The sequence below is a fragment of the Lethenteron reissneri genome, chromosome 20 (assembly GCF_015708825.2).
Source record: "Lethenteron reissneri isolate LAM-NWPU_2019-01 chromosome 20, ASM1570882v1, whole genome shotgun sequence".
NCBI lineage: Eukaryota > Metazoa > Chordata > Hyperoartia > Petromyzontiformes > Petromyzontidae > Lethenteron > Lethenteron reissneri.
This window is the reverse complement of record NC_083798.1, coordinates 1,966,995-1,993,758: the sequence shown is the minus strand read 5'-3', so window position 1 is coordinate 1,993,758 and position 26,764 is coordinate 1,966,995. Positions and strand designations below refer to the sequence as shown.

Here is a 26,764-nt window from a genome sequence, read left to right as displayed (position 1 = left end):
TCCATTTAGATCTCTCGCAGAGCAGATTTTTCAGAACTGCTTCTGAGATCCCTGACAGTGATATATCTCTGATCACAAGGGCAGTGTAAGGAAACACTTTCCTGCCCACCCTACCAGAGATTAATTCAGCCATGCTGTTCCTAACAAGGAGCTCGCTAACAGCACTTGCTACGCTACACAGCACAGACAAAGGATATTGGCATATTGGTTAGTTTTGCAGTCACAGTGTGAGGTTTCATGCGTATGAGCACATCAGGCTTACAACTTGATAGCAAGAAGATGGCCACATAAATAACAACCACAGCTAATTCGCCAATTGACATAGCAATTATTCAGATTATGTTAGATGTTCGTGCTGATTTATAAACTTTATTTTGAGAAGCTGTAACAGTTTGCTGTGAAAGTGTATAGTGACGTCCTTCTTTATGACTACGTCGCTAGGAATACCCATTAAACATACACATTATTTTTAGCAACAATCAATGTATTAATGCCACGTGATTCAATTGACACACGTGACAATGCTACATTAGAGGAATGGAATATCTGAACAATCATTCATAGTCAGCTCATGTCAGGGAAGGCCCGTTGAGCCAATAAGCAATTTTTCAATGGTGAGAACTTATGATTTACTAAAATTGTCCTCATTATTATTTCGACATCTACATGTTTTGCCTTTATTTGTTGTTTCTGTGCTCATGCACCGGAACCTAGCTACACGGGATGACTCGTGTAACAAATCAAATGAACGTAAACTCGCGTATTAATATTTGTATTCCATGAAGCAGTGGTTTCATGTGGGGAACTGTACCGGTTCTTGAGATGCTGCAAAGTGCCCAAGCACTTGAACTGTCCGTTCACCATGATGGCCAGCTTGTCACAAAGGGCCTCACACTCTTCCATGCTGCGTACACAAACACACGCCGCACACACACAACGGCAGTGTCACACGGGCAACCCATGGGCTATTTGGTCCCAGAGGGAGCCACTTATTGGACCCCCAAGGAATACCTGAAAACATTATTATTGTTTCATATTTTTATTATTTTATTATTTCCCTTCTCCGTGACTTTACCGAAAGAACCAAGAATATAACATTATTATTATTATTGTTTATGGCCCAAAGCATTATTCTAGAGCTCTGCCATGGCTGGCCATGGTGTTCTGTCGTGGCAGCTTGTCTTACAAGAAATGATCACCACTTGTGCTATAAGGGTCGCCAATGCCTAACATGCTTTTTTTCTCAATCACCGGCATCAATGTATACACTCACTCCTGGTCTACGTTGGTTTAATTCGGATAAAATACACTTTAGGTGTATAATTTGAAGTATTAGCCAACCATTTGTGTACTCGTTTGACCGTGATTAACTCGTATTGCCATTGTTTCAGGGAGGTGGTTGTAGTATGACGGTTAGCAGACCGTGCTATGAACCGGCCAACCAAAGTTGAATTCCTGGCCACGGCTAACACGAGCGGTGTGTGATATTTTAATTAGGGCCCTTCAACAACCTGCGCTGACCATTGTGGTGAAGTGTGGTCAGACAGCCTTCATGATTGACATGTTATGTGGAAACCTTAATTCAACATTGGATTCAAGAATCTGCCACATATGAAAGAACACGTCTCCCTCCATCACACTACCTCAGGTTGGATCGTCATATTACGAATCTGGATTTGCACCAGTAAACAATGACCTGAAAGACAAGCCACTAATCATTAGCATGCATCGCTGCCCAGATGAATATTAATGATCATGGGGAAATGAAAAGTGTTTATTTGCCAAAATGAGCTTTGGGCACTACATCCCTCTCGATACAGGTTTTAACCAGAGGTGGATATTTCACATTCCTATGGTCAGTGCCACTGTCTCAATGGACAAGCAGTGTTGAAGTGGTATATATTTTGTTATCCTCAATTGACAACAAATCACGATTTTATCTCATTACTACTCTATTCTTACTCAAATATTAGGCCAAAGCACCACCTCACTGATACGATGTTGATAATCACAATGTAATGTGCTCATGGTAATGATAATATTACACGTTCAACACGATCAACACCATTCCCTTTGATGGTACAGTCAAGGAATGTTATCAAATCAGTGCACCGTATCCTAATTGTGGGCTACATTGGTGCCAATGTAATGGCCGAATTATGATCCCATCTTGCAATTTCATTACGATGGCGCTCGAATTGCTCTCCGCGGCTAAACGGCCACTTTGCCGATTTGGGAGGAATTCCTGTGGACAGAACCATCGGCAGGCAATGTGAGGGATGTTGCTACCGTCCGTACCTGTGTGAGGTGAGAACAACAGAGCAGCCCTGGCGGACCTCCCTTGTGATTGTCTTCCAGAGGTAGCGCTTGGATTTGGGGTCCATTCCAGAGCTGGGCTCATCCTGTGAACATAGCAAAGCCCAATTTGTTGGACCACAGCAATGACGACAGGTAAGGTCCTGGAAAAAATGTCCCTTCATGCAAAGAAAATTTTGTTCTGGAAATTGTAAATGTAAGCTTTGGACATTGTCAAAAGGTTAAATTCTGCACCACCAGGCTCTCATGGCAAATGGATATTCTGACTACACAATCCGCAAAGCCATCACCCCTAACCGTGAGGAAGGAGCCATCTGAAGATCCAATCAAAACCATCACCTCACCTTACATAGCAGGGATAACCAAAAATATTTCCCGAATCTTGAACAAACACAAGATCCAGGTCCGATTTAACACAGTGCACAAAATTCGTGACCTGATCCCATCTGTGAAGGAACAAGATTCCTGACATGCAATATCCCAGCGTCTACAAACTAAGCTGTATCTGCGGCAGCAGTTACATTGGGGAAACCAAATGACATGTCTCGGACCGTGTTCGTGAACATAAGGCAAATCTGAAACACGGCATGACCAATACTTCTGCCGTGGCTGATCATTACTTTAATGCGGCTGGCTCACACGAAATTGATTTTTCTAAGACGATGGTCCTTTGCAAGCCGACTGGCTATCAACAAAGATTCGTTCATGAAGCCATCCATATATACAGACACAGACACAATTTCCACCGAGACGACGGTTTTAAACTCAGCAATCACTTTTGGTCATGACTTGATTTGTGTTTACTTGTCAACCTCTACCGTCAGCAGTGTGGATGGGTGTAGCGAGGTGCAATGCCCCCCCCCCCCTCATCTCTGTGATTAAACAACACAAACACCACAAGCCTATAATTATAAAGTGACCAAAAAGGACAAAAGAGTACGTTTGACCTGTCAACTGATATAAATTCCACATTTATATGGCGGAGGCCAGTCTCTCCATTGGATGACTCCTGTTAACCTCACACAGAGTAGTACTCAATTTATTGAGCTCAGATGCCCAAACTGTATTTTGAAATTGCAACCTTTAAAACTGCGAGACAAACGTTTTATCCACAGCACTATGCAGCCAGATATCTCTGCCCAAGTTGGAGCGCTCTACCAATTAATCCAGTCATCTGAAATTAACATTATTGTAACATGCATTCGGAATCATTTGGTCACCCAAATGAGCCTCCACACCTTGGCATGGATAACGTCAGAAGCAATAACGTCCAGCTATTTTATTTCAGCATGGCAGATTTTAAGCCACGTTGACTTGGGATAAACCTCCCCAGGTACTTGGTCCGATTGAAACTGTAAAAAAAAAATGTTGTACCCTTAGGGGTTAGCCTGAATTGAACCCATGAGATAGGATCCAAGCGCAATGCATCAAAGCAGTCACTCCCATCGCACTGGGTTTATACAAAATATCTGTGCTATACACCATACTACTTTACAGTAATATACTACTATACTTTAGTTGGAATGTAGCATGTTTATGGTAGAGTGGTTTATTTGTACATTTTTATTGAAAATCCTAAGTATCTTCAGTTATATCACTCTGTCATTCTTTAAGCTGCATACCAATTTTGAACAAACATTTACATTGCTAAAGGACATTTGCAGATGATACATTATTAATGTTTGAGACAGAGGTATATGCCAGTGCACTTGAATGTTTCTCAATAAAACATATCAAAACTATACAGTTGCAATGATATGAAAATTAAATCCAGGCAACATTACTATTTTCCTTGCTCCTTGAGTTTGTCCTCAATACTTTAACATGTACAGCGCCATGGTAGACACACACACACAATATATCTTACTAGCCTTTTGGCCATCCAAGGACGGGTGTATTGCAATAATTCTGAAACTTGCAAGCGAAAAGCAGACCGCGGCGTGATATTCATTCATCAATTCGTGTGCAATTTGTAAGGGCGCGGTGGCACAGACTTATTTCATTTAACTGTTATAATCCCTTGTTCATCATTACGTCCTTTTTACTTCTATGTCTCAATAGCGTTACGGAGATCGCGTGACGTGAGGGTTCAGCCTTTGTAGTGAGGGCTGTGAGTTGACGCCTGAGGAGGGGGGAGGAGGCGCCTCCCCCCCCCCCCCCCATGTGGAGTGACGTCACCCGCTAATTATTAATGGAGGGGGGGCGTCCATTTGGAAGATGTCACCTCTTCACGATTATTAATGTGGGGGGCTGTTCGATGTGGAGTGACGTCACCTGCTCATGATTATTAATGAGGGGGGGGGGGTGCATGTGTAGGACGTCACCTGTTCATGAGTATTAATGAGGGGGGCTGGCCGACTTGGAATGACGTCACGTGCGGGACACACAGACATTCGTCTCATTGTCGTAGTACATATACACACAGGTCTGTGGTCTGTGTGTAAACCCTGTTATTAAATGAGACCAAAAATAACATCTGTGCGGAAAATCCCTTGACCTCTTGTTTGTTCTTGCGCTTTGTGTGTATTATGTATGTTGTGCTGCTGGATGAGCTCAGAACAATTTAAAATAAAACCTTTCCACTTGTGGCCAGCCCTTTCCTCCCTAAAACTCTCTATTTTTCATTTTTACTGACACAAATTGCTCATCTCTCTCTCTCTCTCTCCCGAGGAACATCAATCTTGGAATATTTGTTGACCAAAGGGTTGAATGTTGTTTCCCAATTGGGAATTTTCAAGCCCCCATTATTTGCTTTCATAAAGGACTTGAAACATTCTGCCACCATGTAGGTACTTGAAGCGAGCGTGCGAGTGTGTCCAATGTCACCGAGTCACCGTTTTATATTCAAAGGCAGCCGTCCCTGTGCTCAGCATCATAGCGGCTCACACTGCAGTACCGTGCAAGTCACCGGTTATCGTTTGACGGTGGAAAACAAAACGTCCCATTAAGGCCAAGGAAAATGCTCCATCACTAATGTTCTACCTCCTGCATTTATATGACTAAGATGAAATATGTTAGCAACAAACTAATGGACCCTTGCAGGAATTGATGGGACACCGTGGAATGGTATGCTAAACACCTTTCAAGTCGCTTTGTTTTTATACTTTACAAATATAAAATAGGTAATAAGGGAGACTTATAAGGATACTGCAAAATAGCTTGATCGTGCTTGAAGATACTTCTGGATATTAAAAATGTTTGATAACTAGAATCATAAATCCCACCAAAGGCAATGGGCTATAAAATCAAGAATGCAATCCAAGCAATAGCACACACAATGATAAACTAATTCAATTCAAGTCGTTTTCGATGCTGTTCTGGACATAAACATGTTTTATGTGAACATGGGGAATGTTGGAGGTGGTTGGATAATGTTGCTGTAATATCTAATGTAACATTTTTACTTGGTTTGAAGGTAAATGCTTGTATTCAGCCCCGAATAAGCAATATTGTTTATAATAAGCCGCAGGCAGTATTATGGAAAAGACTGAGACATGGGTTCAGTAAAATATCCATAACAGATTGTAGAAAAAGCATCTTTCACCTTTGCAAAAAATATACAAAGGACTGAGAGCTGTTCAGACACTGCCTACATCAAAAGAACATTTCTGTGAAATATCAAACTCCAGCAATGGAAATTAAAGTGAATCCTTCAGGTATTGCATGAAAAGGAAACTCAACAATCACGCGTACTCTTCACAGCACGCACAGCGTTAAAACTGTTTATCTAGTATGACAAGTAATTCAGCTGTGCATGCTAATTTACACTAAATTTCTTGTTTGTTCTGTGTCAGAATGGCTGCATAATAAGCAAGCGCATGGGACAAATGGCAAAGGAAATATCAAATGTATGTTGTATGTCGAACTTCTGTCACACCGTACGTAGCCAACCGTGCTCATCGGAAGTATGGTTGCTAAAGTATAGAATAGGTGACCTTTTTGTGAATAGGCCTTCTATTACATTATTAGAGAGGCCAGACAGATGGCCTGGATAATGCCAGTTTGAGACTGCCCCATTGGGGGCCTGATGAAAATTACATTATTTTGAATGTTTCCGGATGAACAGGTTTTACATTTGCATATGCATAGTTACACTCATAGTCGCTTTTAAGCAACAGACAAATATGAGTGTTTGTTGTTATTTTTGCTTGAACATCACTGCCAACACAGTATCACGAAATAACAGAAAGCAGCACAGTGAGAAGCATAATGTGTGTAACTCTAAAATATAACGTGAAACACACACAGATTAAACCAGGATACATCACAGACATTTCCACTCATGATCACAAATATAAAAGAACACGGGAAAAATATCAACCACAATAATAACAATTGATGGACAAAATAATAGTAGTGATAGAGAGGGAATACATATGTAGACCAAGATGACTGAAGGAGGAGGATAGTGCATTACACGTCGTAGTGAGATAGATAGGAAGCATCATAACATAGGAGGCAGTATCATTGCCAAGGACAGACATTCATCGAATCGGGCATGAGCAATGTTATTGAAGATAATAGTGATAGCACATTTAGCCACAAATATAAATAACCGAAAGCTTATGATGTGATGATGGTAGCAATCTATTTCTTCAGTTCGGATATTTGTGCACGTATGTTACAAGATCACACAGCTGAAAAGTGAAATGCCACTCGCAATACGATCTTGGTCAACCGTGGGTTTCCTGCCACATGTGGAATTTTCACAATTGGCTCACGGCGGTATGTGGCAGGTGTTTTCATGGGGAACTACTTTGACTTTCCAATGTGTATATATGTCGTGAAACAATGTACGTGTGTGCACATGATATCATACAACCACGTCTGAGATCCATTCATATGCCCTTTGTATCCACAATTTAGGGGGCGTACTTTCTCACACCCTCTGCTACTACAAAGGAACGTTCATTCTACAGCATTTCCCATGACGTGGTTTTTAGCCAAATTAAGTGAACAACCAAATTAGATGCTTTTTTTCTGCACGGTCGGTGGTGACAATGCTGAGGCTATTAACGCTTTACACTTGAAAACCACGTTGTGTCATGGGGGGCTGCCTCGATTTGCCCCTGAACTGTCCAGCCACCTCATTATGACTTTACATGATGAAGCTGCTGATGATGATGATGATGGGGATATTCATTCAACACGATGTGGTGCATGGCGGTTACCAGCAGCAGCAGCTGGGGCTTCCCGATGAGCGCCAGCGCAGTGGAGAGCTTCCTCTTGGTGCCACCGCTGTAGGTTTTCACCAGCTTATCGGCATGCAGACTCAGGTGCAGCCGCGTCACCAGCTCCTGTGACACCTGTACACCACAAGCCCCATCACTGATCTGGCTTCACCGCAATTGTTACCTTAAATGCTGTAAAACTCCCGGCTCATAATAGATGTTTTTTACTCTTTGGTTCTTTCGGTAAAGTCACGTAGAAAGAAAGTAATTTAAATTATAATAGAATACGACGTTCTGATTGCAACACAAGCAACCATCATTAGGTACGAATGAATGAGAAAAAAAACTGTGTTTGATACTTGGCCATGGCCAAGACAACAGGAAATGGTGTCTGCACCTGGCCCAGGTCTCTTCTTGGTTGACTCAATGTTAATGAAGTAGCCGATGCAGTTTGTTAATATCAGAAAGATAGACGCAAGGCAGACGGTCATGTGCCGCAAGCAACACCAACTTCTTGTGCACCACTGTTGGCCTTCATGGATGCTCGCAAACAGCACTTTCCCCAAAAACCTGTGTAGCCCATGCAATATATATTTGTCATTGTGTGCATGTACACATGTATATATGCACGCGTGTTTTGTAATAAATAATTACTGTAAATAGTTCGGTCTAATATTTCATGTCTAGGGAATTGAATGGTGTCTCTCGTCACTCTGCATGTGTATCTGTAAAATGTACGTATGTTGTATTAATGTACAGTAGATCATCGATTTTCCGGCGGCTTCGAGGGTAAGGGGATGCTGGATTTTCAAAAACGTTGAATAATCACGAAATAATTATTTTCAATAGCTCATTTGCCCATTCTTGCATAAGATGATATTTTTAGGTGTTTTCAATTAGTTTACTATGTGAAATTGGCCTAAATAAACATACCAATAAACACGAATAAATATCCTAGTGTAAACAGTCACTGTATTTACTGTACTGCACTTTCAACTGTGCTAATCGGAGGTGCGGGAAAAAAGTGTGCACGCTCACCTGCTCGATGTGATGCGAGGGGATTCCGCGGATCCGCGCGTAGCAGTACAGGTGCTCCCAGCCCGTGAGAAGGTCATCCAGAGCGTCGAACTGCGGGCAGTATCCGATCAGCGTGCCCGTCCTCCGCGCCTTGTCCATTCTCAGCAAGGCGCTGTGAGGTGGACAAATTGGCAGTGAGCGCGGTAATTCGTCCCGACTTTAATCATGCGTCATTCAGCACGTCACAGATTCGCGCCATTCGTATTGAGCAGGGGTGGCCAACCTGTCACAGACCGAGAGCCAAAAAGTACCCCATGAGTTCTGCAAAGAGCCAAGTGATTATATATATGTGTATATATATGTGTGTATATATAAGTGTATATATATCGACATTTTTCAGCACAGCATGGGAGACATTCATTATTCTTTGCTGCTACTGTGATAGTACGTTCTACGTAATGCCCCTTCGATAGAGCTCCGCGTGGCGGATTGAAGAGCCAAATGCGGCTTGTGAGATGCCGGTTGGCCACCGCTGGTCTCGAGAAAGTCTGTCGCGAAGGCATTATGTTTCACGCACACAGACTGCTTGAGCTTGACAGTAAGGGGGCCATGTTGCTGTACGTAACCCCGAATGAGTTTGGGCAACTCTGGTGGCAAAACACTTTGATTAAGCATGGATTTTTCTACGTGATTGTATCGAGGGTGATTCTGATTCATGACAGTTCAGTAAAAACATTTGGAAATGCTTTTTTCTTGGGCTTTGAAGCTTCATAAAGTCAACGTTCGTAAGTGAAAAAATATCACTTCAGTCTGTTAAAATCCAATGGAACATATACCACTGAGACTAAAAATGTATTTTACTTATGAGAATTACAAGCAAAGGCTAAATTATAAACTGAGATAAATAGAACTAAAAACTTAAGCCAAGCACAGCACTCACGTGCAAACACAAAATGAAGCCTAAATACCACAGCGGGGGTTGCCCATTGGTTCTCACTGTTCTAGAAGATAAAGGTGCAGCCCTGCAATTGCTTTCTCACGCCACTGCTGGCAGGACGGCTTCCGCTAGAGGGATATCTTGAGAGCGCTGTCAAGAGAGCTCCCTCCTCCAGATGGTATTTGTCCTACTCTTCCATGCTGGCCAAATCTCATGGCAGAGGTCAGAGTACTCACACTTTTCCCCACCACAGGTGATCTGCCAACTGTACCCACTGATTCTGTTGGGAAGATAGAGGTCACACTGGGGGTGCTGGGGAAGGGAAGTTAATTTAATAAATAATCTCGCACCATTGTTTCAACTGCCGTGCCGGGAAATGGAATTGAGCCAACAGGCTCTGGATTGCAATTCCAGCGTGCTAACCATTACACGGTGGCCGTGAGGTGCTTACCCATTCTGTGTCCGTATTATGGCATCTCCTCCCGACGGTTGGATGTCCCCTGTCAACATCTTGAACGTCGTCGTCTTTCCAGCTCCATTAACTCCGAGCAGCCCAAAGCACTGCAAAAAAACACAATGTCCTTTCAGCCTCGGAAAATGAGCCAAGAAAACCTATTCAGTAATGGGCTTCTGCAATGAGTACCTGTAATGTGTTGGCTCTGGTCAAGAAACCCATCACAAACACACAGCACGTGTAAAAAAATATATCAAAGTAGTAAATAAATAATAGCATTTTATTATCTCACCTGTCCTAAGGAGAGACTACTGCCCTTTACAATATAAGCATCAGATAAACAAAATAACAATCATTCTAAATTACAAATTATAATAATTTTAAGTGCTTTGTAAATCGACTGCTGTATGAAGGCCTCCACACACTGTAGTAATCATTGGGATTTTTTCGAATATACTTCACCATGTGGGTCATTGCGTGTTGGTGAAAGGGCGGGCAGTATTATAAAAAAAAATTGTGTTTACCCAGCAGGGCCTCGTTGCATCTCTACAGAAGGATCTTGCTCTGTGCATGTTTGGCTGGTGACTCCCCGTGTATGGGAGTACACCGGAGTGCCAGTAAAAACACGTTCACATGTGACAGCAGAAAACTGAAAACGCTACACAAACAGGTCAGAAACGTACTTGCTGTACGTCCTCCTGGAGTTATTATCCTGCTCGTGGCTTTTGGCTGTCTCAAGCCTACAAGGCAAGGCTGCTGAAATACCCGCCTGTGCCACCACTCCGTAGAAACACTGTGCCAGTATCAGACCGGTGATGACGCCAATTGTAAGAATAAGTGGTGTAGCTATAGAGGGTTCAGGCACTGCAACTGCACCAGGCCCACAGGATGGATGGGGTCCAGGCACCAGGTTACAGAGAGAGGAGAAATTGGCATATGGGCAGCAGAATGCATTTCTCTTTAGAGCCCCTCAATTGGCCACCAGCACCACCACCATGCGTGCCCCCTATTGGGCCGGGACCAACAACAACAGCAACCGCCATTCTCCACTAAGTGGCGGTGAGGTCACCACGGCGCCTGTGCCAGGCCAGGTGCACTTTGAGTCAACGTGAAGTGTGGAAGGCTTGCTGCTGGCAGGAGGTTAAAGGCACAGATCCAGGTGCTCTGTGCCAACTTGCTGCATTTTAGCCACCCGGCTGGCACCGCCATCACCGCCACCGGAGCCGCACCCCCTCCCCCGCTGCCCCCACCTGGTTGGGAGAGACGCCCAGGTGCAGGCCGTCGACGGCCGTGAAGCTGCGGTTCAGCAGGCGGTAGCGCTTGCGGAGCCCCACGAGCTGCAGCGCGTCGTCGGGGGTGGCCGCGTCCTCCACGCGGCTCTGCTCCTCCACGCGGCTGCGCTCCGCCTGCACGTCCGTGTCCAGCTCGGGCTGCCCGGGCTCCACCGCCTTGCGCTGCCACCACCGCCTTTAGAAGTGAAAACATTTTATTGTTGTTTAATTTGACAGGATCAGCACGAGGGTTGCCACCTGGCGTAATTTTCCCAGGATCGTCCTCGATTTGAGGGAGCCATCCTTCACATCTGTAAGTCTTCCCAGGATGTTAAAAGTCCCGGTTTTTGTACCTCCGAGGTAGCAACCATCACCAACAACAAACATTACATGAACGTCATACACCGCATCCTACGATGGTACTTTTAAAATTGTATACAAAACAAATTTGCCTTGGAAAGCTTCACTATTTGGTTAAGGCCCGTAAAATCCTGCATTCCAATGTTTGGCCAATTTCATGAGGAAATTGGACTGCAGAGTGAACAACCGCAACCATGATGGAGCAACACTTCACGCTACGCGTGGGTTAAATAATCCACTGCTGTTCCATCATTCACTAGCCATGGCACATCCCCTCCCTGGGCCGCCCTTCAAAAAGAGGCTTATTTTTGGGGGTCATCTGCATAAAATAACTTAAGTGAAACTTTTAACTTAGCTCAGATTTAAATTCGTGTCAATTAAGGTGGTTGATGCAACTGGGCGCTGGTCTCAACGGACTCTGCTGGGCATTGGCCAGTGTAATGGGTCAACAATTTTCTACAATGGGCCCACAACGGTGTTTTATCTGCACAATTCCACGTGGGAGACATGCCACCTCCGAATGATTCAAGTTTAAGGGAGTGATACAAGTTTAAGGGAGTGATACAAGTTTAAGGGAGTGATACATTATATTAGAGTCAATCACAAACATGAGTCACCCTTCATACAGAATACCAAGCCAGGCAGGTGAGACGACTGGTCACAATGCAGGTAGGAGTACGATTCCAGATGCCATCAAACGTAGAAGCCAGACATTTGTTATCTATCCATGCGCGTGGAATAATGATTTATTTTACTCTTGGTTAAATATAGCACAGTAAACGGCCCTTAACTTACCTGTTTTTACATCTGATAATGCCGTGCAAGAACAGAAAGAGAAGTGGTATGACATTTAATTGTGATCACGAATTTCTCGGCAGCGTTTGGTCAATGTTAGTTAAGTTGAGATTACATCCACACTCATTATAGTTTTCCATATATAAACTCCATTATCTCAAGTGGTGTTATTCCAGAAGTTTCAAAAAATTGTTTTTATATATGACCAACAATACAGAGTCTATTCTCAAAAAAGTAAACATGTAATTAAAAGTGTTAGATGCTTAACATCAACTGTGCATGGTCACATGATCAGACACAAGCTTAAATGTGACAGCAAAGTGAAACGTGCCATCATTTCCAAACAAAAAATAACATTCATTGCAGATATGCCACATTTACCGGACAAATAAATGTGGCATATGAAAAGGCGATACTGAATGTTCACTGTCGGGAGGCAGACGTGGTGAGTGGGGGGGTAATGGTTTTGGTGATTTATGAGACTGGAACGTAAAGGTGAACACACATCGGAAATCCAACGCCTGTGAACAGTGGGTGGGGTGTTTTCACAGAGTGTATTAGTGACAATTTAGCTGTTTATTTGCAGCTGTGGTAGAGGTAATGGCCCTGCAGTGCACGTGTTTCTGCATACTCATGCGTATCTGTATACGGGGTATAGGTCTACACACATCACACGAGGTGTTTTAAAGCACAACAATGCAGATAATTGCATGGTGTACAAATGACCTGTGCATGTAAAGTAATATACATGCATATACCCACACACACAAACGTGTGTGGGTAGATGGATAGAAAGATAATTAGACAAACTCACACATGCAAAAATAAGCAATGACAGCATATAATTGACCATATTTATCCACGTATAATTTTGCAAAGAAATGCATGTGCAGATAGACATTCAGGCTTGAGCAAACACAGACTACGATTCACAACTGTGTTTCAGCCCACTACTGGCAAAAGGCCTCCCCACACCCCATTGCGTATGGGGGTTTTTGACCATACTTCACCACGTTGGTCAGTGTAGGATGGTGAAAGGGGAGAGCGAGGCCAAGGACCAGTTGAGATATCGCTCGCCATTGATGTTAGCCATGGCTCGAGGTTAAACTCAGGTCACCGGCTTCATGACGAGGTGCGCTAACAACTGCGCTACCTCTCACGTGTTTTGCGCACTCCGCTTCCCGGGAGCTGCACGTTGTGCCACCAATCCACACACTGCAGAGGGAACTCTCAACACCGCGCTGTTCAAAACGTTATACAACTGTTGGCCGCAATCTGGTCTCATTTTATGCAAGGCTTATTCACGAGACCACGGCGCGCCACCCAACATTGAGGGTGACGATAGATGAGTGGCCACGGCTCATCGAGGGCGTTTTGCTGCTGCTGCTGCTTCGTGTACCCCACATTCGTCACGGGGTCACTGAAACTCAGTTCCGCCGCATGACGCCCAAATGCATTTGTGCCCTGGTTGTGGTATTGACACGAGGGGTGGACGAAGAACGGCCGTGATTTGAGTGATAAGGGAGGAGAACACCGGTAAGCATCGAAGTTGCCGACTGCAGAGAGGATAACATTCATAGCTTGAGTCCCACTGTTACCTTACGGTCTTAGCTTTTACTTTATACAAGAGGTGTATGCAAAGCTCAGTGTAATACTTAATTAATCATAAATACTTGTGGTAAATGAGCCCAAAACAATAGAATGACGTAATTGTGTTAAACTACACACATCACAAAAAGTAACAATCCCCTCATTAATGTTGTTATTTGGTGTGCCACCCAGGTTATATGCATGTGGAATACAATAAAATTGGTAGATTACAGTCAGTGGATGCACAAGTGTGACGAGGAACACAAACCTGAGTTTCCAGATGAGTTCATCTGTGAGCACCAGCCGGAGAGTAAAGCAAACAATGCCATTAACTGCCAGGGCCACGAAGGGCCAGCCGGTAATGTCCATGGCAAACGATGAACTTTCCTGCGGGTCTGACCCCAGCAATGTCATGATGTCCTCCATGAGCCTCTGCTTGGAGAGGGAAACTAGCCCCCAGCCCAGGCAGAACTGGGGGAAGACGAGGAAAAGCCATCGCATGACATTGTAGGCGTTGTAGAGGCTCTGTGGGTGGGATAAGAGAGCAACACACACACACACACACAAACTTAGTATTGTATCGAGAAAATACAAGGATCCCCCCCGTATAGCCTTAACAGATTGCTGAAAGCCCACTTCTTCAGAAAGCGACCTCACCACAAATGAGAGCTCAAAGAAATGGCTTATCACGTGAAAATTTACAGCAGCCAAATACTCTAAACTCATTTTTCTAAATGTGGAGGGAAAAAACCTGAGGACCCAGAAAACAAAAATCTACGCGACCATGGGGATAACGTATAAACTCCAAATAAACAGGCATCAGGGTCGGGATTGAACCACCGACCTCCTGTGTTCTAGACGAGGTAGTTAACATCTCGCCGCCGTGGCCCCTCATGAAGGCCGGCACTGCATGCGAGGGGGCGGGTGGCCAGCACCGCATGCCCAGCACCTTTGACTCCCAAGTGGCGATATTTACACAACACACCAGGTACTCATTTGAGGTTGAGTCGATCTAGGGGAGGCCAAGGACCGGTTCAAATAATCATCACTGGCGTTGGCCGTGAGCGAGACTCGAACTTGGGTCGCCAGGTTTATAGTGCAGCGTGTGAACCGCTACATTACCACTCCCCACATTATATAGAGCACAATCGCATACACAAACAACGGTATGCTATGTACATGCAGATTGTTAGCTCTTGCCAGATATATAAAGCATGTATATTTGAAAGAAAAAAAAACAACTCGGAGATTAAGCTAAGAATATGAATTCCTGCAGTCACGAAAGCTTTAAGTCAAGATCTAAGAGTTAGTGTTAAGTCGTATCGGCAACCATATTGGTGTCCCTTTAAAAATGAGTGTGGTGTGTTTTGATATACTGCGGTTATGCCAGGGTGAAATATAGCATTAAGCCGACGGAGGTATAAATAGTAGGAAATAAAACCCACGTCCAAGCTTCGAGTTTATTTTGTTTAACCAGGTAAGAACCCAAAAAACTAGACCAGTCTCATATTCAACAGCGACGTGGGCTGTCAGCAAAATGATGCAAGCAACACAAATAAAATTAAGTTCAGCAACGATGCACAATATACACTTGCAAGACATTCCTGGGATTATAAAAAGGTAAAGCTATGTTTTCACATTGCTAGACTAAAATAGCAAACATGTCGAGAAGTAATCAAGATAAATATGACGACAAAATTAATTGTTGTTATGCCGATAATAGTCAAATGAATCCAAAAGGCGTGTTATGGGGGTAGATTCAGCCCTTTATCCCTCTGAAGTGAAGCAAAACAATTACTAACACATTCAACCGTGGTTCTAAAGTTAAACTGGCTCCCACTATAGAAACGTGGAATTTCCACCTGTGGCTCAGCACCAGTGGAGATACACATTTCCTAATTGTTTATTTGAGCTTAAAGCCACTTGGGACTGTGCTTTAACACGGCGTTTACTTTGGCAATAATGACCTGGGGCAATGTTGCAAGATGCTGCGAGCACTCGAACACAAAATCGCGGAATGAAACAAACGGCAGGAAAAACTCACCTCTGAGTCAGAACTCATGTAGAGGAAGTTCACGAGGAAGGTGGAGATGATTGTGGTGACGCCCAAAATGATGTTGATGGAGATGTAGGTGACGAAGGCCATCTCCTCCTCAGAGAAGATGCCGGAGAGTAGGTACATCCACGGGAGGGACGCGAAGCTGCTCACGCCGACACAACGGAGCCGACGCCGGAGGGTTCACACTTTACACATCACGCAGCTTGTACAAACAACTACGAATCCACTGCAGCCAAGGTGTAAACTGTGTATGAATTCAACTTTGTGGAAGGTGATTAGACGTGCATCAGATGAGGTTCCCAGACAGTTTTGAATCATACAGGAAAGGGACAGCACTCGCAGTGATGAACAAGCATAATGAAAACAAAAAATAACTGAAGACTCAAGAAGGGCCATTGTCCATACACTGCTGGTCGATTGCATGCCTGTGTTTCTATGGCATAAGGCAGTGTTCATGGTGAATGGTGGCGAGCTCTAACCTGGATCAGCTACCGGTAGCCACATTGGTTTCCCACCAGCTGAAACCCTGTCCCAAGGAACTGAGGAGCCACAGCCATAGCTGGCCGTTTGGACACGAAGCTCCGACTTCAGTGGGGCCGGGACAACGTGGCGCTGCCACGTCACCGTCTTCACATCGATAGCGAGGGACGCAAGCTACGAGCATTGCACGGAACTTCCATGTATTCAGAACTAAATTTCATTTAATTGGCAGACACTAAAATAAAGGCCGGAATGAATTCATCTCATATCAACAGATGGGGGTGATATTTGTAAAAAAATGTCTTTCAAGATTCATGGTATGAGAGCATTGCTGTTTTATGCAATCAGTTTGGGAGGCATTGCATGGAATTTGCAAGGCACGGGAGAATGAAGAAGTGTTCACTTTCCAGTCAGCATTCTTGAAACATTTCAACTTTCATGCCCTTACCCGAAGAGAATGAGTAGGAGAGAGACAGCTCCCAGGTTGCTGTTGTCCGTGTAGGCAGGAAGATTGAAGGCTGCTATCACTGCGATGCACAGGCCTGTGGTCACTGAGTAGCTCAGCTGTCAGCACAGAGACAAACCCGGGGTAAATCTCACATCTCGATCTGTTATTAATTATGTAAGTGTTGATCTTAATTGAATTACGCAAGTGTTGATCGTAATTTAGATAATTTGACTGCTATAAATGGCTACGTGATGGGCCACTTCATCTTCTTGGTTCTTTCGGTAAAGTCACGTAGAAGGGAAGTAATAAAATAATAAAAATAAAACATAATAAAACAATTCTCACGACGTTTCGGCCACAACGCAAGCAGCCGTCCTCAGGTGAAAACCAGGTCCGTCGAGGCGACAGAGTCTGAAGACTCTGTCGCCTCGACAGAGTCTTCAGACTCTGTCGCCTCGACGGACCTGGTTTTCACCTGAGGACGGCTGCTTGCGTTGTGGCCGAAACGTCGTGAGAATTGTTTTATTATGTTTTATTTTTATTATTTTATTACTTCCCTTCTACGTGACTTTACCGAAAGAACCAAGAAGATGAATCCCTGCAGTCACGAAAGCTTTAAATCGAAAAATGGGCCACTTCGTTGAGCTATCATTTGTGGCCAGGTGTCAGCAATGCCAGCTCCGCACTACTGGCCTCCGCAGGCACCAGCCCACCTCCACAGAGACGCGCATATTGCGAGCAAAGCGACACACGCCGGGTCTGGAATCGCGGGCCCCGAGTGACGAGTACTCGAGACCCGTTTAAGCGAGTTGAGGCGACTCGGTTTACGCACGCACCATGTCGTAAGCGAAGTTGACGGCCCAGTAGTATGTCGGGGATACACCGGAAATCTGCTGCAGGCGCTTGGAGCCCGTGATGCGCTCGCGCACGACGGCCGTGGCGAAGCTGCCCGTGATGATGGAGAAGCCCAGCAGGATGCAGATGGCCACACCCGTGTCGCCCAGGTTCTGCAGACTGAAGGGACGCGATCGCACGTCGGCAACCGTTAGAGTGTGGCTTGTGACTTTCCATTGCCCAAAGTCAAACGACGTCAGTCACCGATTCACGAACGTTCACTTTCATCCCATTTTTGGTGCTCAGTTTGACCAGACCCTGTCCTTCGAGGCACGTGTGTCTTGGGGTGGTTAGAACTTAATTATTCCACCTTAGAAATATTGCCCAGCTGCGTTGATTCCTGCCACCTAATGACTTAAGAGAGACTGATCCATGCTTTTGTGTTCACTCAACTTGACAATGCAACGCACTACTGTTCGGGATTCCTTAAACTCATCTCATCTGGTTGCCTTGTGTAAATTGTGGAAACTCCACAGTTTTATGGCCGGGACCATTATAACCAAAGGAATCACTCCGCTGGATTTCCCACAAATCTTATCGCTTGTTTTTTTAAGTATTATTTTCACAACTATGCAATTTTATAGATATGCCTGTCAAGACAAAAATAGGTGGCCTTGACATTGGTCACACAATCATCTCATAAAGGATTTGCCATTTTTTATTCTTAAGACGTAGGTGCCTGCTTAAAATTAGACTTGGCCCAAACAGGCGTTATGGAAAGTCGAATGTGTGGTGTGTGTTTCTCGCATGTGACATTTTTTTTTTCAAATGGGCAACTTACATCATATCCTGACCGAGTTGTTGGCCCGCATATGGTTTGCTGTTCACAGATATCCCTTCAACAAGAAACATGCAATGTTAGCTTTCTAGCCACTCTCAGTTGACAATTGTATTCATAAAAATCACGCCATTTTTTATTAATAGCTTGTGGTATAATTTGTGAATGTCGACTTGAAGAATTGCTTTTGAAACCAAAGTGTGTTTTTGTTTTACAAACATTTAATAAAGTGTAGTTCCTGCTGCTTCGTGTAAGTGACAATGTGTTTATTGTTTTACATTCAAATCCAATCAACACTTTTAACAGTGCCAACACATACACATTACTACAGTGTTTCTTCGTGAATTAAGGCTGCAGCAGAGGCCCTCACTAAGAGTCGGTATGATGCCTCTAGACCAAACTACTAAAATGCAAAGGAGGTGATCATAGCAACATCAGTGACTGTTTGATGATGATGATGAATGAAGATGTAATAAGCATAATGTTGAATTGTAGGCTAAATGCACAGATAATTTGACCAAATTGTACAATGATTATCCCCTACCTCAGACAGCAGTCAGTAGCCTCCTCATCACTCACTCTTCTATCGCTAACACATTGGTTACCGTTCTTATGAACTTCACCCCTTAATTCACTCATGTTGAGGACTGACTGTCTCATGTAATTCATCCTGTGTTCAGAGTGCAGCAAAACCACCCGCCCATCAACCCACCCACTAACCCACCCACCGACCCACTAACCCACCCACGGACCCACTAACCCCCCCACTGAGCCACCCACTAACCCACGAACCCACCCACGGACCCATAACCCACCCACGGATCCATAACCCACCTACGGACCCACTAACACACCCACTGACCCACTAACCCACCCACGGACCCACCCTAACCATCACGCTGCTAGTCAAAACAGTTATCTTTCTGCTTTGTTTGACTTTGAAATCCCCTTCGATCGTCGATACTTTCTACAACCGTGCTCAAGGCAAGAAACATATTTAATCTTATCCATTAAACCTTTACGATGCCACTGTTTGTTGCTGGTCGCCAGGCCTTTTTGACCTTACAAAGAAAAAGAGTGTGAGTGGGAAGTGAACCGCACTGTAATCGCCGGGGTGCTCTCCTTCGGGAAGGTTGTCCCACAGAAGGAGGTTGTTGAGGCTGTTCACGTAGGCCGGGAGGGCATGGTAGCCCTCGGGATTGTACCACACCTGGACGACAGCGCACAAAAACATTGGACTCTTGAAATTATGTGCAACTGCAAAAGAGTACGCAACAATGCTTTTCATTTATAAGCAAGCAGAACTTAAAGATAAAGGTGTAGATCTGCAATTTATTCCTCACACTGCCCCTTTAGAGGGTATTAGGTCTCTGCTTTCACGGTGGCCAGATGTCTCGCAAGAGATGAGAGTACCCACACTTTACGCCACCGCACGTGACATGCTGATCGACTGAGTATCAATTTATAGCACGGGATGGACTGTGGCGGAGGGATTTAAAAAACGTGCCCAAGGCAGCATCCTTATATGCATGTATATATTTTTTACATTTAGTTTTCCTACAAACGAGATTTTGTTAAATATAAATGCTGTGTTAATAACACTGACAAAATAGTTTGCTTGTAATTAACCTTCATACGGTTTCGCCGTACTTGAAGGAATAATCTATGATTTTATTCAATTTGAATTGGCAGCTGTGAGTCCCTGCACTCACCTTGGTGAGGGTCCTGTTATCTGGCACAACTTCAAGATCAGATGATGCAGTGTGAGGCAATCCAAAGCTCCAGCCGCCATATCTGTGAAAAGGCAATAATTTGTTTTGCTTAATTAAATGGTGATATGTTATCACAAATAATGTGGATGACTTGTCCAGTAATTTATCTTATTTGTTTGGTTGAATGATTAATTTTTCAACAAAGCATTTTTACCTGAGAGGGACATCAATTTGGCAGGGGGTAATAAATAGCACAATGTTCTTGAGCTATCGTAAAATGTAAATGATTGAAAATCATTAATTATAATGAATTATGAGCTAGATAATAACGTTTCAGTTTTTTTTTTTAATTCCCAGTGGAATCGGACAGGTCATCTGCAGCAGAGAACCGTTCCGGAGGTTGATGCCAAGACAGAAATACTTCTGATTATTTTTTTATTTAGCTGCTGGACACCAATCTATATTAAGACTACGGTCAATGTGTGGGTCTTTGAGTCAAGGGTGTGCAGGTTGGAGAGGCTCCACGATTGTAAATCGAGCTGAACTCGGGTCCAGTGCTCGTGTTAACACGACGGGAGCACTCAATGTGAAGGGGCACACTTGACTCGTTTCTCACCGTTTTTTCTGGATTTTAGCAAAAAAGCCTCTTGGCTTACAATACACTACACGTGTGTAATATTTCGTTCAATAAAAACACTCCCGTATTAATAATGGCAGCTTCAATTTCCTGTAAGCACAAATTGAGGCTGCTTGCGACAGGTGATTGTTATTTTGCTGGAATGTACAACTCCAGTGGACACAGACACGCACACGGATCCAGCCGTGCATGACTAAGCTGCAAATGTAGACCTCATTGGTATGACACTGACAAGAAGCAGGTGCCACAATCTATCTCACGACGTCACAGATAAGCTTGGTAAGCAATGCTTTTAGACCAAATTGTATGTTTTAGATGCCCTTAAGAAATTGCAACAGCACATCACATACATTTCAACTCAAAACGACACGTTTTTTTACCATAATCAAAAAACTGTTTCCTAATCGACCAAAACATTAACCACAATCTTTTTACACACTGTTCTAAATAAGGGCCATTGTTCAAAATGTTATGTTATTGCACGTTTGTTTTATTTTAGCTATAAGATAAATGATGACGGCGGTAAAGTATGTAAATTTAAGATGTGTTTGCAACAATATTAAAATGGTGCATCGTTGCTCACAGACGCACCTAAAAGCTATTCAAGGTACACGGGAAACGAAGATCTCCATCTGCGTGTCCCTCTACATGTGCACAAGAATATACAGCGAATACATGTGTGTGTGTAGATGAAAGTGCACACTTCAGTGCCTGAGTATGTACGCTTGCATGAGCATGGGTGCACAGGTATGATTCCCGGTGTGATCACTGGGTGGTATGTGAGTAAATGCGCGCGTGGTGATGTTTTGCACTGTATTGGAGTGTGTATATGTGGCCACATTGCACTGGTTAAAGTGCTCAACGAAGAGACGGAAAATTGCGCTGAGTTCACATTGTGATCAGAGGGCGGCTCATCTTGCCGGGGTAGCGCAAACAAGATCCACTTTGTAGGATGTCAAAAGTGTTCGTCAAATGGATACACTCTGCCCTGCCAGTGTAACGTGGAATTTCCACCACTAGCTCAGGGCTGCCAACAGACGTGAGTGCCACCACTATTACTCGCCGGCTCTTTTGAGCAGCAGCAGCAGCACGAGACTTGTACTCGACTTGCACACACATAAGCACACGGCACGTGCGCACGAACCAATACATACTTTACTTGTGACACTCCACCTATGGGACCACAGCTATTACCAAGACTATAACTCACTCTCTGCCTCGATTTACACCCAACGATATCATAGATCGTCCTTGAGGGAGAGCTGTATGGCTCAATGGGCTTTACTTGGAAAATAAGCTCCTAAATAATGACAAGAGGGACGTATAATCTGTTACACAATGGCAATAAACACCGCTTCACCTCTTGAGCAAGTATTGGCAGGTGGTACCCATCAGGTATTCCTCCACGTCGTAGCCACTAAGGTTGAACATCTGCAATTGTGGGTTGACGTTGGTGTAGGATGGCATATCCTGCACAGCTGAGCACAACTGTTGGGTACAAACATGAAAAATGTTAGATTGAAAAAAATGGCATCCTTCATGGCACTCCATTTCTTAAAGGAACTCGTTGTTTAACTTGAAATAATTAAGCATTATTCATGTACAGTATCTACAAAGCATCTTTATCAAACCCTCCTAAGAGAGCTGCTTAATTTTTTCCATCGTACTTTGTACATTGCCACATATACATTCATGCTACTTTATAAGCATTTTTCTTTCACATACATGTTATTTTTTTAATTTGAATATTCCTCTCTTCAATCTCTCTATACCTTTTACTCGTGCCATTGTCTCTGTGGGATCAGCCCACTTAATCGATTGCTCAGGTTCATCTTATTCATATCTCTCACCTCTAACCTTATCCAAGACTCACCTCCACTGAGAACTCACGATGCCTGCAATACACCTCACCTCACCTGGCGTACCACATCTCTAAAGATAGTGAGGCTTCATGTTTAATTTTTTTGAGGCAGTGACATGGCCCAGCAGTAGGTGCATTCCCCGCTTGTGGCAGAGGTTCACAGCTCGAAATGGGCAGGCCTCCCTGATCATTACTGCGGCGTGTTCACCATAAAGGGGGCTATTAAATATCCCCGGACATCTAGAATGAGTCGGTCATTGTGTGCCGGCATCATGGTTCAACCTTGATAAGTTATTTTTTTTAAATGTCCCGCAAAATACTCAATTGAGATTACACACAACAATTATCTCCAGCTCCTGGTGTACTAATGCCTGCTCACAGGCCAGGCACCAACTCACCTTGTGCCACGCAGGGACAGCTGCCACTGGGGGGTGCCCTTTCAAATGTCTGAGATGTGATGTAAGTTTCTCACTGGGTGTACAGTACTCTGAGATGCCCTGGCATGAACGGTGTTCTATCAAAAACTAATTATTTTGTTGATGTGGGTGCTTTATTTTAACGCTGCACTCCACACAGTGGTCAGAATACATAATACACTCGTGTCAAAGCACATCAGAGCACCTACCTCTTTGCAGGACGTGCAGCTGCAGGAGGATTCATCACCTTTGGCAGAAGGAAGCCAAGATGTGGGAGGCCTATTCGCCCAGCAGGAGTTGTTCCTAAAAATATAAATGTGCATACATCACATACTCCGTGACAGTCATAGCTATATAACCCCGTCTAGATGCAGGAGCATCTGCTGATGCTGCAAAGAAACACCGGGGATATTGATTTTACAGAGAAGAGGCACTTGGCCATAGGCAGATGCAAAAAGAAGGTCTTGAACCTGGACTTGAACTGGGGGTAAGGGGGGGGGGGAGTTCCAGACAGTGGGGGCAGCAGAGGAGAATGAGCGACCTCCCACTGACAAAGCCTTGGCTGCCCAAGCATAGAATGAGATGAGAGGCGGGGGGGGGGGGGATCTCATGAAGCAACTTGAAGATGTTGAACTTCTTTCGCACTGTACGTAGATGGTGTCATCTTGAAATTGATCTGGGATTATAATTGGAGCCAATGGAGAATGTAAAGTATTGGGGAGATGTGATCTCCCCAATCCTTTACAGAGGCTGTAGATGAGACAGATGTGATTGTTGTGTTGGAGTGTGATCAATGCATGAAGGTCTCAGCAGCAGCTGAGGGAAATTGTGGATGCAGGAGATGTGGCAGATATGGAGATACGCCGTCCTAAAGATTTGAGATATATGTCACAAATTCGTGTATAAAGTGGTTCGTTCACAAACAATTAAACTGTTAAGCTATCTGGATGGGTACAAACTGTTGGCACTTGAATTCCTCATCATTTCCTCTGGATCGCAAGAAGCTCACGCAAGTGCGACCAAGAAGTTAAACTACCGAGCAAGAGAAGCACAAAAGACGACATTTCGGCTCGGACTGCTATCTCACCTGGACGGAGGCTGGTCCAGACACGCGGCATGCTTCATGAGCGTCGAGGTGAGAGAGCTGGCCGACGCACTTGAGCTGTTGTGCAAGCTGTGATGCACGAGAGAAAAAAGAAAAGAAACACTCATTAGACACATACACATCACGCAGAGTTTAATTCAATATTTACAGGGTATGTTCCTGCGGGGGGAGGGAATAGGAAAAGAATGGGCAATGGAGAAGAGGTATAATAATAATTATTAGATTCTGATACTGTAACTGCTGTCACTGCTGATAATGATTATAATGAGAGTAATACTGGTAGGAACCTCCTAGTTACACCAGCCCACAGGGGATTATTGCGTCCGTCCGTCGTGCAGGGAGGGGCTGGGTGGGGAGGGTGGGGCTGGGTGGGGAGGGGAGGGTGGGGAGGGGCTGGGTGGGGAGGGTGGGGAGGGGCTGGGTGGGGAGAGTGGGGCTGGGTGGGAAGGGGCTGGTCACCCCGTGGTGCCCTTATAAAACTCAACGTTTAACCTACTCACGCCGGCTTGTGCCCGCCCTCACAGTCGGCAATATTTGCGGAATACACCACGCCACTATTGACCCTGGCCATTGACCAAGCAACCCAACGTTCCTACAAGCTCCCTTCGCAGGAATGTGTTATGGTATCGCCGCTGCTGATGATGCCGATTATGCCGCTGCTGACGACAACGACGACGACGATGTCGTCGTCGTTTGGCGCAAGCGACAGGCGCGCACCTGAAGAAGGAAGCACTGCTGTAGAGGCTCGGCTGGAGATGGAGGCTCGGATATTCCGGGACGCCGGGTTCCATGCTGGCAAACGCCATGGCGAGCGCCACGAGGATCACGGGCAGCACGATTTGAGCAGCTGCCCCTTTGACGTCGCGCCTCCAGTGGTGAAAGCGCTTGTAGATCAGGGCCTGGGTCTTGTGCACCAAGAGGTGGATGCCAGTCACCCGCTCCTTCTTCACCAGGTGCTTCTCTGTGCGCCAAAGAGAAGAGAGGCAGAGGATCAAAGCGCTTTCCGGTGCGCTTCCGCGGCCGTCCGGAACGCTCTCTTACCTTCCAATATTTAGGAAGCCACTGGAGCTGTGAACTTTTATGTCTCGATTGAAAATACTATTTTCTTTAGAAGTTATTTTTAGTGTTTAGTTTGTTGTTTTTTCCCCCGCACCTCCGATGAGCACGGTTGGCTAAGTACGGTTTGAAAGAAGTTCAACAAACACACATATGTCCTTACCGAAGCTGTCTTGACTGCTTCCTTCGCTCTCCAGGCTGACAGTGTCACTGGTGTCAGAGGCGGCCGGGCTCGTGTGATCAGGCGGAGCAGCTGTCTCGGAGTTTATGGAGCCGGATTCGGCCTCGGGAAATTTGTTGGTGATGTCCTTCAGACTTTGGTCTTCAGCCTCCTGCACCAGCTTGAGGAAGACCTGCAAGAACCCACAAGAAGCAAGCAGAAGCAGTTATAGATAATATTGAAATGTGTAGCTTAAGAGTGAATAACAATAATAATGACAAATAGAGTACATTTGGTATTCACGTCAGACTTATAAGCGCAGGGCTATCACAAATGCACCGTATTTCATAGTCTGCGGTAGCGTCACACTCGGGTCGATGTTGTGATGTGTAAACCAAATTGAGTCATTTGTCGGCCATTTTTGGAATTTGCCAAATTTTGTCCATGAGGCTAACACAAAATGGCCGACACATTTCAAATGACGTCAGTGGAGCCTTAACATCGACTATGCAGCCAAATGGCGTGTTTATTTTTTATGGTTAATACACCCACAGCGATAACCAGGATGGCATGCTGTTTGCGAGCAACTGGAAAGACCAGGACCACACTGGGTTGCCTTTGTCAGCAGAGACACTGCCGTGGTCGGAGTGCAGTATTGAGCTGAGCCTGAGCAACCTAGGGCAGGTTCAGACATCACTTCGCTGCTGACGCACGCACGTGCACGCATTCACACACCTCCTCAAGCGTGGTGTCAGAGATGGCATAGCCAGAGAGTCCCAACTCCTCCATGTTCTCCTCCAGTGTGGCGAGGAAGCTCTGGCCGAGCACGTTCTGCGAGTGTGCGGGAAGCAGGAACACCATGTCCGCGTTGCGGTTGCCTGAGCTGTCCTCGCCGCTCTTGAGCACGGCTCCCTCCACGCCCGAGCGCACCAGCGACACCACGCGCTCCGGGTCGAAGGGGGACCTCGAGCCCAGCGCGGCGCTCTGCGAAAGGAAGACGGCAAGAGGTGTGAGACACTGAGCTGGAAGACGCGTGACGGTGGGGTCAACCCAGCCATCATTGTGATCACCACCACCACCACCACTATCGCTTGATCCGTACAAAGTGGGGTCGTGTCACCCAATTCATGAGTGCTACACACTCAGCCTCTATCTATGGTGAGTTTAACACGTAGGCTTTCGCGACCAACATTATCCTGCAAAGATGCAGAGATTCAAAGGTTTCAGTTTTCAGTTTCATTTATTAG

The 26,764-nt window shown here is 44.9% G+C and overlaps 1 protein-coding gene across 1 annotated transcript in view; it reads right to left on the bottom strand.

Annotated features, from left to right (window-relative positions):
- The window catches only part of LOC133344582 (glucosylceramide transporter ABCA12-like), a 53,993-nt gene that overhangs the window by 6,922 nt on the left and 20,307 nt on the right, over positions 1 to 26,764 (bottom strand). The window contains 19 exon segments of the mRNA XM_061554579.1: positions 812 to 904; positions 2,299 to 2,402; positions 7,488 to 7,622; positions 8,526 to 8,676; positions 9,893 to 10,002; positions 11,146 to 11,362; positions 14,180 to 14,436; positions 15,956 to 16,112; positions 16,899 to 17,014; positions 17,735 to 17,912; positions 18,574 to 18,628; positions 19,672 to 19,780; positions 20,283 to 20,364; positions 22,280 to 22,407; positions 23,406 to 23,499; positions 24,284 to 24,370; positions 25,019 to 25,262; positions 25,521 to 25,710; positions 26,253 to 26,501. Coding sequence (XP_061410563.1) covers positions 812 to 904; positions 2,299 to 2,402; positions 7,488 to 7,622; positions 8,526 to 8,676; positions 9,893 to 10,002; positions 11,146 to 11,362; positions 14,180 to 14,436; positions 15,956 to 16,112; positions 16,899 to 17,014; positions 17,735 to 17,912; positions 18,574 to 18,628; positions 19,672 to 19,780; positions 20,283 to 20,364; positions 22,280 to 22,407; positions 23,406 to 23,499; positions 24,284 to 24,370; positions 25,019 to 25,262; positions 25,521 to 25,710; positions 26,253 to 26,501 — 2,756 coding nt within the window.